This window comes from Ciconia boyciana, chromosome 6, assembly GCF_034638445.1.
Source record: "Ciconia boyciana chromosome 6, ASM3463844v1, whole genome shotgun sequence".
NCBI lineage: Eukaryota > Metazoa > Chordata > Aves > Ciconiiformes > Ciconiidae > Ciconia > Ciconia boyciana.
The window spans coordinates 9,868,735-9,882,026 of NC_132939.1; the positions used below are offsets into that span (position 1 = coordinate 9,868,735).

General features: G+C 40.4%; 1 protein-coding gene across 1 annotated transcript in view; it reads left to right on the forward strand.

Moving 5' to 3' along the window:
• Nucleotides 1–12,816, forward strand: part of KIAA1549L (KIAA1549 like) — a 137,899-nt gene extending 125,083 nt beyond the window's left edge. The window contains exons 19-22 of the mRNA XM_072864043.1: nt 2,616–2,713; nt 3,935–4,080; nt 8,458–8,609; nt 12,535–12,816. Of these exons, the coding sequence (XP_072720144.1) occupies nt 2,616–2,713; nt 3,935–4,080; nt 8,458–8,609; nt 12,535–12,816 (678 nt within the window). The remainder of the gene's footprint in view (nt 1–2,615; nt 2,714–3,934; nt 4,081–8,457; nt 8,610–12,534) is intronic.
• Nucleotides 12,817–13,292: the final 476 nt, after the last annotated feature.

Below are 13,292 nucleotides of genomic sequence, written 5' to 3' on the forward strand. Positions count from 1 at the left end.
AACAAAAGTGATGCAACTTTTTTTAAAGGATAAACTCATTTTGAAGAATAAAATTAGGGAAATTTTCTGTGAAATCAGCTCTTGGGTTTTTTTTCTGATTGGATTTACAACAGTGTATGAATTTCAGGGAAGCGACTTTATTTCTACAATCATGCCAGTTAGCCTAGAACCGAAGGGCTCACCTAAATCTATAGCAGACAGGCCTCTTTAGTAAAACTTTGGTTTAATTTAGCCTCTGAACATTTTTTTCCATTTGTGTAATGCATGTTGGAAAACACCAACGTCCTGACCCATTGGAGAAATTCTAGAAATTTTATTGGAGTTCCCTCTTGTAACGCTTTTGGTGTCTGTGGAAGCTCAGCACAAAGAGGACTGACTGCTGTCCCCCAGGACGTTCCTTGGCATGGCGTAGCAGATCTCGTAACAGGATTTGTCACTTTAATGTGATTCCCTCTGGCCAGCCATTAGCAAAATATTGCTGCTCACTCAAAATTCTTCATCTCCTATGTAAGCAGCAAAATAAGTGCTTTGATTTTCTATTTTACTTTTTCCCCCCAAATTTTTGGTGCAAGTCACAGCACGTTTGTGAACTGTTCTTTGTGATCCCTTAAAATGCCTCCTTTGATGTCCATATTCCAAAGCACATCCACTAACACGCAAGAGAAAACCCAAATCTGCCTCTGTGTGTCTGTCCACCCTGTTATGCTCAAACAGTATCTGGAGTCACCGACCACTCTGAAACATTAGCTCATGTGCTGTTCCTTTAAAATAGCGGGGAAAAAAAGAATTTCATACTTGGTACAAATGCATGCTGAGAGCAAGATGTGGGATGAAAGGCTTGTGGAGCCAGAAGGAAGTGTTCAGCTCAGCCTGTGAGAGCACTGCCAACTTTTCAGATGCAGAAGAGGCATAGCGAACCATTTCAAGTCCAGCGCTATTAGGAGAAATCTAATTGAGGTTTTCTTTGATGCGAATAGCATTTGTTTTTTCTATACAGTTCTTTCATTAAAAATCAGTATTTCCAACCGCTGGCTAGGAAATGTACCATTGCCTTTTTAGATATCCCCCCCCCCTAAATATAGAAATACTTTAAATACCATTGTAGCATGCTGAAAGTAAATATTAGGAGACTTTGTAGGTGGCATGAAAGGAAAAATGATTTTCATAGACATGCCTTTGAGGGACTCTACCCTGCTTTAAAAGGGGTGGCAGTGAGAGGCGGGAGAAAGATGCTTGGTCTGTATTGCTTTTCCCTTAGAGACACTAACATCAAAAGTCAGTATTTGATAAGTTACCTTTCCTCTGTGTTAACCCAGTTTTGCAGCTATTTGAGAAAGAAGGTATTGGAGCACTGTCTAAATGTGTAATTTTAAAAGATGATTACTGAAAGACAGTGGGTTTTGATATTTAGTGTGGGATTTATATTGCCAAATTCAAACCTAAATGTAGGTGTTAAGTCTGAGCTAATCATGTAAATCCTGTAGGCTCTTTCTACAGGCTGGAGATAGAGAGTGACTCATCCCATGGTAACATGTTTTTAGCTTTCTCTGCTGTTCGTGGAGGCAGCTTCTCTGGCTAAACCAGATCCCTCTTGTTTAGAGGGCCAAAGTCCTACCATTGGACTTTGGACTCTAGGTTTTGTCAAAATGCCTATGTCTTGATACTGGACAGCCTCCCCTTCATTTGTTATTTGCTATTGCTCTGATCTTATCTTTAATCCTGTGCATTGCTCTGAAGCATTGTCAATAAAAGCATAATTAAAAAAACCCACAACCCACAATGTGTTGAAGAAAAGTGTCAATGAAGTGCTAGAGAGATATCATCCCTCTGTCTTTAAGTATATTTAGCAAAATTATGACCTCTTATCTATAGCAGCACAAAGAATTTAGAAGAGAAATTTTGTCCTACATGTCATTTCTTGGGTGCCATGAGTTTCATGCACATGATTACTCGTCCTTCACATGTATTAGTGATGAAATCCAGAATTACTATGGGCAACATGCTTAATTGTGTGACTCAGTGGGTTGGTCCTGTGTTCCTCTGAATTACTCTACTTTTTCAGAACTGTTTGAGACCTTCGTTATTGCTTTAGGAAGTTACAGAGCTTGGGGTTTTTGTGAAGAATTTTCTTTTCATCTCTTCAAGGCTGAAAGGAAGAGGTTGAAATGTGCATTGCTCACAGGCAGCTTCACTTCACTACATGCTGCTCTGAGGATGCTTTCTGAATCTTTAAAATACGTTGTTTCTGGAGGAAGTGAAAATACTGAGACCTTTTTCCTGTGGGTCCAAAGCAGCTGTCGAGTCTCACATAATCATAACAGATCTGCTTTGCCAGCAAGGTTACAAATGTCACAGAGACAGCGTTTAATACGTTTTATTTTAATTAGACTTCATCTTGGCTCTGAACTCATTTGTTCATGTTCTCTTCCACATCCCTAAAATCACCCAAGCACTGTAAATTCTCAAATAAAAGGCAATTATTATTGATGCCACAAAAGTTAACTTCCTGTTGGCTGGCACACAAAGCAGGTATTTAATTTCTGACTTTCTTTTGGTTTTTAATTTGACAGAGATCTATTGGTGTTTCAGAAAATATTTATTTTTCTCCTTTACAGGCTTACAGATTTTCTCAGCTTCCTGAGATGGTAATGGGTTCTCCTCCTCCTCCTGTCCCTCCCAGAACAGGTCCTGTGGCTGTTGCCTCTCTCAGGAGGTATTTATCTGTTGTTTTATTTTAGGTATGAACTCTAAAAACCACTGTTGTAATAATAACTGGGGCAAACCCTGAAGGGGCACTTAGAAGCCACTTACAAGGCACACATTCATGAAATTGGAAACATGTTGTTTTTATTTCATTTTAACATGAAGAGGAAAGGAATAACAATGAATTTTCTCTTCTATTAGCTAATCAGTTTCAATAAAATTAGGAAATCCAGGCTCCGATTTCTTTTAAAACATGCTTTGCCTCAACTCGCATAATGGTGTATTGTATTGCAGATGTGTGGTAGATAATTTCCCTGTCATTCTCCCTGCTTTTCTCTATTGTAAGGACTTGCAACAGGATATGGATGAATTGTAAGATGTCTCTCGGTACCCCGGGTCTGGGGATTTCTGCCTAGCTTTCAGATATCACATATCTGCGTTTCTGAAGCCAAATACATGCAAAAGCCTGCTTGCCTTAGCTCAGTGCATACATTTGGCCTCTTCCTCACAGTAAGGCACTCTATAAAATGTATTTCAAGGAATTCTTACACTTCTGTGGTGGATGAACTCATTTAGCCCTCAGTGCTGTGCTGTTAGGTACTGCCTGGTGCCAACTACAATTCGAGGCACTGCAGGCCTGCTCAGAGCTGCTGTGGAGCACCGAGGCCAAAGGAAACTTTTCTGAGTGGCTGCTAATGATATCGTAACTGCGTCCAAATATTCAGGATACGGACACTGTTGACATATTCTTGTTCATCCATTACATTTTAGCTCTAAAGCAACTGGGACACACCATTTCAAAAGATGTTAGTACTTCCCAAGTGCAGTTAATGTTATTTACCATAGTAGTCTCCTACAATATGATACCATGTCATATATGCTGTAGTAATATGGTATTGTCTACAGTCTTGTGTTGCTGAACTATGGTAAAGCTCTAGTTTTTGTGTTACATGTCACAGGCAGTTGTTTGAAGCAGCAAGCAAAGCCTCTATGAAATGGTAATAACATGCTTTAGCAAAGTAGCGACCAGGCTGAAGAAGGTGTTCTCAGACTTCTCCAGACTTACTGTTCTCCAGTTGTTCTCCAAATTTCTGTCATGCCAGAGCAAAATCAGATGGCTCCTTCCTAGCTGGCTTGTCATACTGTAGCTGATAGGCATGTATATGGCTATGAATCTAATTTGTCAGTCAGAAGGACAAAAGTTTCTATTTTTTTCTTTCTTGATGCACAGGTCTACATCAGATATTGGCAGCAAAGTGAGAATACCTGAGTCCAGTGGGGCAGATCAGGCCCAGCATCATGATCAGGCATCTTTTGCACCTGGTTCAAGAGCTCCGATGTCTGTTGGTCCACTTGATCAATCAGCTTTTCACTCAGGTGAAACAACAGTGCAGACCCAACTTGCAGCTTTGAGACCCTCGATTTTTTATTGCATATAAATGAATGTATGGGCTATAGCAAATACAGATGATTATTTGGAGAAAGACTGTATTAGGTGTTTTTTTTCTGGTGCAACTGAAGGAGACCTAAAAAGGATTGCTCCTTTGTAAATGCAGCATCAGCTGCATTGTAGAATACTACTCATTCTGCAGAAGCACCAGAAAATGGTCATTTCTGAACGTAAGACCCAGCAGTAATGTACCAGATGGTCTTTGTTCAAGTATGGCATTCTGCTGGCTCACTGATAAGGACTCTGAATTATTAAAGCCCAGTAAAACAGTTCATCTGTACCACAAAATCCGTTGGAATTTTTAGCACTGGTACAGAGGGTGTTGGCTGGCAAAAGCAGAAGTTGCAGTATTGGGACTGCGGTGTGACTTGTGTGTTGTGTTACACCATGCACAGAAACAAGCAAAGCGGGAGAGATGGGTAACAGGGTTTTGAGGGGCATGGAGAAATGAGGTGGATCTTTCCATAATTTTATCAGTCAAGAATGTCAGGCCAAGTGCTTGAAAACAGAGTATGTACAATGGAGCTGTAAGTAGTACTGCAGAAGGAGGCTTAATGGCATTCAGCTCTGCTTGGTTTGTAAGGAAAAGGAGGAAAAACAAGTGGACATGAAGAATAGTGTGTGCGAGACTAAGGTTTTCCAACCTGACCATGGGATGAGTTTTGAGACTCCCTATTTCCTCTTGAGAAACTTAACCCCTAGTCTTGTCACAACAAGTGAGCTGCTGAGGGGGTAAGTTGAAGATGTGTGCCCCCTTCCCTTCCAAACACAAGGCAGCAGTGCTTTTGTGTAGTCAAAGGTAATCCATTAGCTCGTCTCCCCTCCTATGTTGGAGAAATTAGTTCCTGCTCAAGTGCAGAACTTGTTTTGGGTCTAAATGTCCCAGTTTTAAAGGCTTAGTGAGTTCCTGGTCCTTTTGATACGAATCTTGTTTATGAATGCATTGATTTAATCATGAGATCAAGCTGATACACTGTTTTGGTGATATCTGGATAACATTTAGCTGGGAAAATATTTGAAATAGCTTCTTATTGGCAAACTATGTTTTCTTGAAGAGCTATAGAAAAGAGCTTACAAGATTAAAAAAAATTTACATTGTCAGTTCAAAGTTTTGAAATTAGTAGTTTATTAGACATTGCTCTGTTAATCTGCCAGAAAAATTTATTTCTTAGCTTGCTCAGAAGTAATAGTTATCTGCATTGTATTCAACACCTACTGAGAATAATAATGTAGATATGCAAATCTGTTGTCAATTAATTAAATACAGTAGGTTTGAAAGATCCATTCTGCTCTCACTTCTTGTCATACCTCTGCCAACGGTGCATGTGAATCTGAAAAGAGCAGATGCTCACCCTTTTGTTTTAAAGCATTTCAAGCTATAAAATATGCCACGATACCAAGAGCTCTTTCTTCATGTCTGCAGTAATCTGTTCTGTGTGATATACTTTTTTATAATTTCCAGTGATGTGCAGATTTTATTGCTGTATGTTAAAAACAGGTATGTTGTGTTACCACTGAAGAGTGGCTGCATTTCAGAAGAGACAGCGACCTCTGTGTACACTGAGGAGCTTGCCAGAATTATTCTGGGGGTAGTTGGAGGAAACTTTCATATATGATAGATGCTACAAATGGCTATAATAAAGGGAAAGACAAAGAGAGTTGTAAGAAACCTGCAAGTGTAATACAAACAAGGATTTCTAAAGTTCTGATAGGAAAATAAAGTTTTATTGCCTCAATAGATGAAGAAACATTGCTGCAGGTGCTGATTTGGCATGAAACAGCCGAATGGGCTCATGCAGCCCATCAACATCAGCTTTAAGATAATGATGTGGTAAGAATTGGGTTAAGGTATTACATCAGCTAATTGAGTGTTCATTTTGAATAGTAGCTCATTTTGCTGTAGTTAAATCAAAAGAGCATTTTGGTGTAGAAGCCATGTGTCATCTACAGGAGCAGCACTTTCTTCTCCGTACAATGTGTGAAGAATACTTATTTCCAGCCTTGCTAACTCATTTAAAGTAGCAGCCCTTGTGCTGCCTATGACCTGGGAAGAACAAAGATCGCCCACACCTCTTCTCTTAGCCCACCTCCTTGCAAACCAAGGGGCTGGAGGAACTGGGATAGAGGTCCTCTGAGATACCCTGTAGCTACCTGCCGTGCAGCCATACATCATAGATCCCACTGGTCCATAGCAATTCCACAGCGACTGCTTCTCTGAGGGCTGGGTGACCTCAGCATCCTCCCTGACATAGTGCCTTTTCACCTACAACCCGATGTCAAAATGAAAGCTAGGACTTAGTCCCTAACAGTAGAAAACACTGTGTAACTGTAAAGAGTTTTTAGTCCATATTTTGGATGACACATCCCTCATTTTTCTTCCATTTTTTTTCTAAATTGTTTTTTTTGAGACAATGTTGAAACAGATGATATGTTTCTGATCTGGAGGCAATTGTGCTACAAAATATATTTTTCTCCTCTTTGCATGCCCTGATTGCATGCATAGCCCTTCTGGCCTAGGACTGCATGGGAGGTTGTTGAGAACCTATAAATTGCTGGGTTTGTGGAGACTGCTTTGGGGATGGGTGTCACTGTTCGAGTCTTTCTATCTCTATGTACAAGCCCATGCAGCGTTCCCAGTATCTATCAGAGGAAGCAGCGTAACCCTCTTGCAGAGTGTTCAGAAGTGAGGATGTGCCAGGGCTGTGAATTACATTCTGGGGGGCAGATATTTGAAGCAGCCAGTAAGTGATGCTAATTTCTATCAATTATTCTGTTTGAAGTTTGGGGGAATGCCCATGTCTTGCCATTTTGTCAGTACCTCTTATGCAGTGGTATCATATCTGCTGAGGACAATTAGTGGCAATATTCAAATGATGTGCAGTTGGAGGGGAGAGGAATTGTATTTTCTCTGCATTGACTTTAGTACAGAGCCAGTGCCCATCTGTGCAACGTTACTGTACTTCCATTTCTCAGCGAAAAGAAGTTGTACTTTATTGTGTTCTTATGGGGTTTACTGGCTCTTCTGCTTTCACATAAATGATGTTATTTTTGCTATATTCTGTGAATCTGAGAAGTAAAATACATGTCCATGTATTATAACTGAGTACTCAAAGCACACCGTCCACACGCTGTATTTACTACCTGATAAAGATGATACAGAGCTTTCCCACCCAGGATTTAGGAATGAGGATTTTATGACCATAGTGTAGCAGTGGTACACTGCTGGTGTCTGTCTTCGAGTGTAAGTCAACACTAGAGGAAGGAAGTCTTACTGGACAAGCAAGTTGTTTCTATTTTATTCTAAACTTAGAAAATACATGGAGTTATGATGGTTTTTCTCAAGGAAAATAGTGGGAGCACACAATAAGATGCTGGTCTTCCAGACAGCCTAGTTATATCATGTGGATAATCTGAGTAATTGCAGCAAGAACCACATTGTTCCATGCATCTCTGTGAGACCCAGGAATAAACCCTACCTGAAAGAGCAGATGTAACTATATCCAGAGATTTGGCTGAACCTCATACTAGGAAGGCTGGTTTCTCCCACCCAACTTGGAGTATGATAGTGGAATTTTAGTAGAAGGCTTCCTGGACATACCTATGCATACATCTTGATCAAGACATGACAAAACAGATTTGGTGTCAAGAAGTTTCCTTGGAAATATTTAAGTTGTAGCTGCATAATTTATTGCAGTCATAGACTGTTCCTGGAAAAGGAATTGAGCAGGTAGAGCCTTGGTATTTTTTTATGGCAGCATTGAAGCTTTGTGATGGGGTTGTTGAAATTACAGCCTTTCAAATGTATCTCTCACTCATTTTTGTAGGTTTTGTGCCTAGAGATATTAAGACGGTTTTACTGTGTACACTGAATGCTCTAAAACCTGCTGTAGAAAAGAAAGGTGCACTACTCTGAAACCCATGGTAACAACAGCTAAAAATTGAATACAAGGAAGCAAGTGTAAGAGGGGAAAAAAGCCTTTTTTTTCTAATGATTCAAACTTTTGATGAAGATCAGTTGTTACAAGGATCAAGTCTTAAGGACTAAGTCCTCATATCTTTATCTGAAGGCTATGCATGATAACATAGACAACTGGAAATCTTGCCTTCTCCAGTATTTCCCAGTATTATAGAGATGTTCTAGTCAGATGGTGGGAGCCTTACATCCAACCGATGGTGATCATGTTCTCACCAATTAAAAAACAACAACAACAAAAAGACTGAGGCCAGTTACTCCATAAGCATTATCTTCTAATTTATAACTGAAAATGTGCGCTATTAATTATATCTACTCTCTTTCTTAATAGGAAATACCGTACCAGCAGTGTTTGCCATACCAGCAGCAAACCGACCTGGCTTCACAGGCTATTTTATCCCAACACCACCCACCGCATACAGGAACCAAGCCTGGATGCCCTATGCTGGAGAGAATGAATTACCAGGGCAGTGGGCAGACTCAGTAAGCATCCTTGCTTTTCTAACTACATATGCTTTCTGTGATTTGCAGAGGGGGGGGTTTAAGCAATGCTAAGTGATCAGCATAATTCTTCCTTGAATGGTAATAATATCTAGTAGTGAAAAGTTATGAGAGGGGGCATAGATACCTTAGCTGTCCATCCTGTGAACTGTAAGTAAAGTCTTTTAGAGAGTTAAATCATTCACTAGGTTAGGGGCTGGCACCCGTTCAAAACTGGTGAATTAGGTACCACTTTTCTTTCCCAAGACAGAGGTTAAATGTTTGGATAGGCACGTGGCAGGAGTAGGTGATGCTGCCTCTCAAGGTGGCCTTGTGCTGTTTGGAAGCTGGGGAGCATCTTTCCCTCCTGTAAGGTCCTCCCAAGAGAGCCCGGCTCCCAAATCCTAGCTCCCGGCTCTGCCGCAGCCCTGCTGTGCAGTGTTTCAAGTCCTCCTGCAGGCTGCAGTGACAGAACATAAATTAAATAATTAATTGCACAATCCTAGTCTGGGACAGATGTAATTTTTAGCTCGAAGTATACCTACATTTCAAGGAAATGAAGTTGAGACATCCTAAGATGAATTGCAGTAGTTTATCATGTTTGAAACAATTTATAAAATTTAGGGCTTTTTTTCAACTAGGAAAAAAAAGATCAATTCTGCTGCTTGAGCTCACATCTTGGTATTTATGCAGAACCAATTCAGCTAAACAAACTGGGAGATGGATTCTATTTCCTTGTGCACATCATCAACAGAATATTTTAGTGAATTGCAGTTGGAGTCTAATAGTTGGCTTTGAGCAGCTAAGCAAGAGACAACACGGTCATATAAATGTTCCTGGGGGCAGCTGTTTATTGCTAAATCTTTATTACTGCTCCTGATGCCTGCGAGGAAAAGAATTCAGTTTGACTGTCAGATGCAAGTCTGAACTTGTAGGCTGACTGTCAAGAAAAAAGTAGTATGTTCATCTGTAAGCTGAGGACATCTGCTGATGTGCCCCTGACACCTGGAGGCTTTTAATGCCATCATACAGATTCCCTTCCCAGAGCCGCCCTTTAAAGCATGGAAACCCTTTTTCTTTTCATTGGGGTTTTTTTTTGGGGGGGGGTGGGTGGTGGGGTGGGGTGGTTGTAGTTGTTTTTAACCCTACTGACATTTTAAATCCAGGAGGCCCATTGTGTCTGAGCAATCATTTTAAACTTTTTCTTTAAGAAGAAGGAGAAAAAAACCAAAAACAAAACAGGAAAAGTATTTTACTTGTCTTCCATTCTTTTTCCCTTTTGTATCCCTACTCCTCGGCTTCAGTCTCATGAAAAAAGTGTCAGATACCGCTTGTCAAAAGGGGAGACTGAAAACAAACTTGCCAAAACTGGAACACAAGTCTCCAGCCCCCAGTTCCTTCCTCTGGAAGAAGAGTGTAACCCTGATGTGGGTTTCCCTGTCTTCAGGGAAAGAGGTGGGAAGAGCAGTTAGTGCTGGTGGACCGTACACAGAGGAATGGATTGGGATGCGAGAAGCTGTCTGAAAAATAACTGTGGCAATATAGCATTCAAAGGAAACAAATATTCCTTTTAACTTCACTTACCCATTACAGAGTTTTAACAAGTTCTTGTCACTCAGACTTTCAGCCCTCCTGTGACTTTGCAGGAGAAGAGGAAAAAATGTAAGCCCAAAACACTTCAGTTTCTACAATGAATTTGCACCTCCCAATTACTGCAAATCTGTCAAGAAATTTCCTTTATTAGAAAATCATTACTAGAGGAACTAGTAATAGTGTTAGCAACATAATACAGTCAGAAAGCCTGAATAAAACTGCAAAAAATAAAGATCTAAAGTAATACCCAGAGTTTGAGTTTCTGGATGCTTTCTGGTTTCTGAGCCTCTAGATTATACCCTGATCATGCTTCCAAGGTTTTCTTTACACTTAGTAAGAACAGAGGCTTAATATCTATAAGGTGAGAATTGAAATTCTTTACTTTTCATGCATTTCCACTAGCTGGACTGTAAACAAGGGGACATAGGAAACAGGAGATTTGACCACAAAGAATTATTTTATAAGCTCAATTTACTGTAATGTACTATTTTCTCAGTTTAAAAGGTAAGTATTGAAGCACTAAGTTTTGTGGGAGAAGGGAACTGTGTCCAACAACATTTACTTTCCAAACTGCTGGATGCTGCTTAGTGAAAGTAGTAACCTGGTGGCCTCTAGTGGTGTGTTCACATGTTGTACTACTAAAATGTTTGTCTTTTGAATGATCTGTTGTAAACTAAACAGAGGCAACTGCATTTAAAGATCATTTTCATATCATGCCTGCTTCCTGTGTTTGTCTCATCACATCATACTGAACGTGTTTGACATTCTCTTAATCGCTTGATGATATCCAAGATCATATAGAGCATGTGTAAATCCTAGTAGTCAGGTTTTCAGAGGTTCTTAGATGCCTGAAGTGGTAGGATTTTCAAAAGCACCCAAGGGGTTGTTAAACTCTCACAGGGCCAGAGCCAAAATGGGATTTAAGCCAAAGTCCACAGCTGTCACTCTGAAGTCCACGCTGAGGTCCCATGTTCCCCAGAAGGTATATAAAATTGGCAGATGGTTCACATCTTGACATTTCAGTCTGCTTGCAGACACCTAAAATTCTGAAATTCTGCTTCAGGCGTACCCACCAAAGCCTTAGTCCTGGTGGGCGAAGCACCTTACACCTCAGCCTGACTGAAATCCAAAAATTAGCAGACATATCTGCCTGGCCACCTGTATTATATGCTTATATAAGACCTTAATGTATTTGGAAAGTCAAAAATGTGCTTTTCCCATTTAAAGCAAAAAGAATTACAAAGCTAACTTTCTAGTGATTAAACATTGTGGAAACTTATCACTTAACTTGTAAGTGATAGTTAGATAGAAGTGTATAGTGTAGATAAGTGTAGTTTTCTGAGTCAGTTCACAAAAAAGCATCACTGAACTTTCCTTACTTGTCATCGGCATGGACTAGAATGATCAGCTGGTAAGCTTTTTCTCAAAGAGAAATTATCTTGTCCTAGTAATAGGTTATGGGTTGCCTTCTGAAACAACATAAAGCCTTCTTCAAAACAAAGGGCCGTAGATTCCTGTTTTATAGACTTTTGCAAAACATAAATAGTATTTTTATTTGATGCATTAAAAACTTGAGGACTATAAAGACTGGTATCGTGGTTCGTGGATTTGTGAAGGAAATTTAATATCTCACAGTGACTAAAGGGCCTACGCTATTATTTTAGTTTTAGCCAGTGTAACGTGGGGCTGAAATCAGTGAAATTACAACAGAGTAAAATTGTGAATCCCCCATGTAATTCTGTTAAATGTGGCCAGAAATCCTGATACTTCTGAGAAGACAAACCTTCTTTTCAGTGTTGAGTTTCCAGGTTGGCATATCTGAGCTTAGCCCTGTTGTCTGGATCTAGTGAGTTTTTGTTAGGAACGGTAAGTCCAGAGACTTGGCTGACTTGGATTAGACAGTGGCTGCAAATCAGCGAACTCTACTTTTCTGTTCTAGGCTTTTCGGTGTCCTGAAACGTAGCGGTGCTGTCTGTTTAAAACTGAAATGTTTAGGAGGAGGAATAGTAAGTGGACAACACACTTTCAGAAAAGCCTTCTCCCTTTGACTTTTTGTAGTGATGATAAATTAGGACATGCAATGTTTCCCCTGCAAAGTGTTTTTGCTGCCACAGTCTGGGGAGTTGAGTACCCAGTACATTGACATATGTGCTTAAACGGCACATGCCAAGATAGACATTTGTAAACGGACGCTTAGGAGTATGAAGTTTATATTCTCTTCATATGGTCCTATCTGTTACATCTCATTCTGCCCCGGGGAGGTTTGTGTTACCTGGCAGGTGGCACTACGGATCAACTGTTCTGTATAATTTTGTGTAATTACAATGCCCTACAGGTTCCACTACCTGGATACATTGAGGCTTATCCGAGGCCCCGCTACCAACATAATTCTCCTTCGCGACTTCCTCGCCAATACAGCCAGCAAGCGAGCATGCATCCCAGCCTGGAACAAGCTCCTTTGCCGTCCACCGCAGCTTCTCAGCAGAGCCTGACAGAAAATGACCCATCCGATGCTCCTCTCACCAACATTTCCACAGCTGCCCTCGTAAAGGCAATAAGAGAAGAAGTTGCTAAACTGGCCAAGAAGCAAACAGATATGTTTGAGTTCCAGGTCTAATATCTTTTGTGCACAGTAGTTGTATCACGCAACCTGGGGTAGCCAAGAAAGCGGCTCCTTTAATTTTCAATATAAACTTGCTGTGAATTGTGCCGAAGTGATGGCATTTTTCTCTGTCTGAAAAGTCAACACTATGAAATGACTTAAAGTAGAGCAACAGGACTCTGAAGATAACGGAATTCTGCTTGCCAGCTAAGGAAATGCTGCCAGATAACTGTTTAACACAGATAAGATTGATCATATGCAACTGTTTGTCACTTAGCTCTTGTATTATGACCCATCATCACTAAAGACGCTGCTGAACGTGTCTGCGCCACATGATGTTTCATTTGCAGGCCCAAAGGTAGAGCTGCTGAAAACAACTTCTGCATGTCAAAACTTTGATTAAAGAAGAAAATACAGTAGAAGACGGTTAGCTAAAGGCCACGGTAGGTGTGGTGGTGGCCATGTTAATTGTTTGCTGCAGGACATTGTAT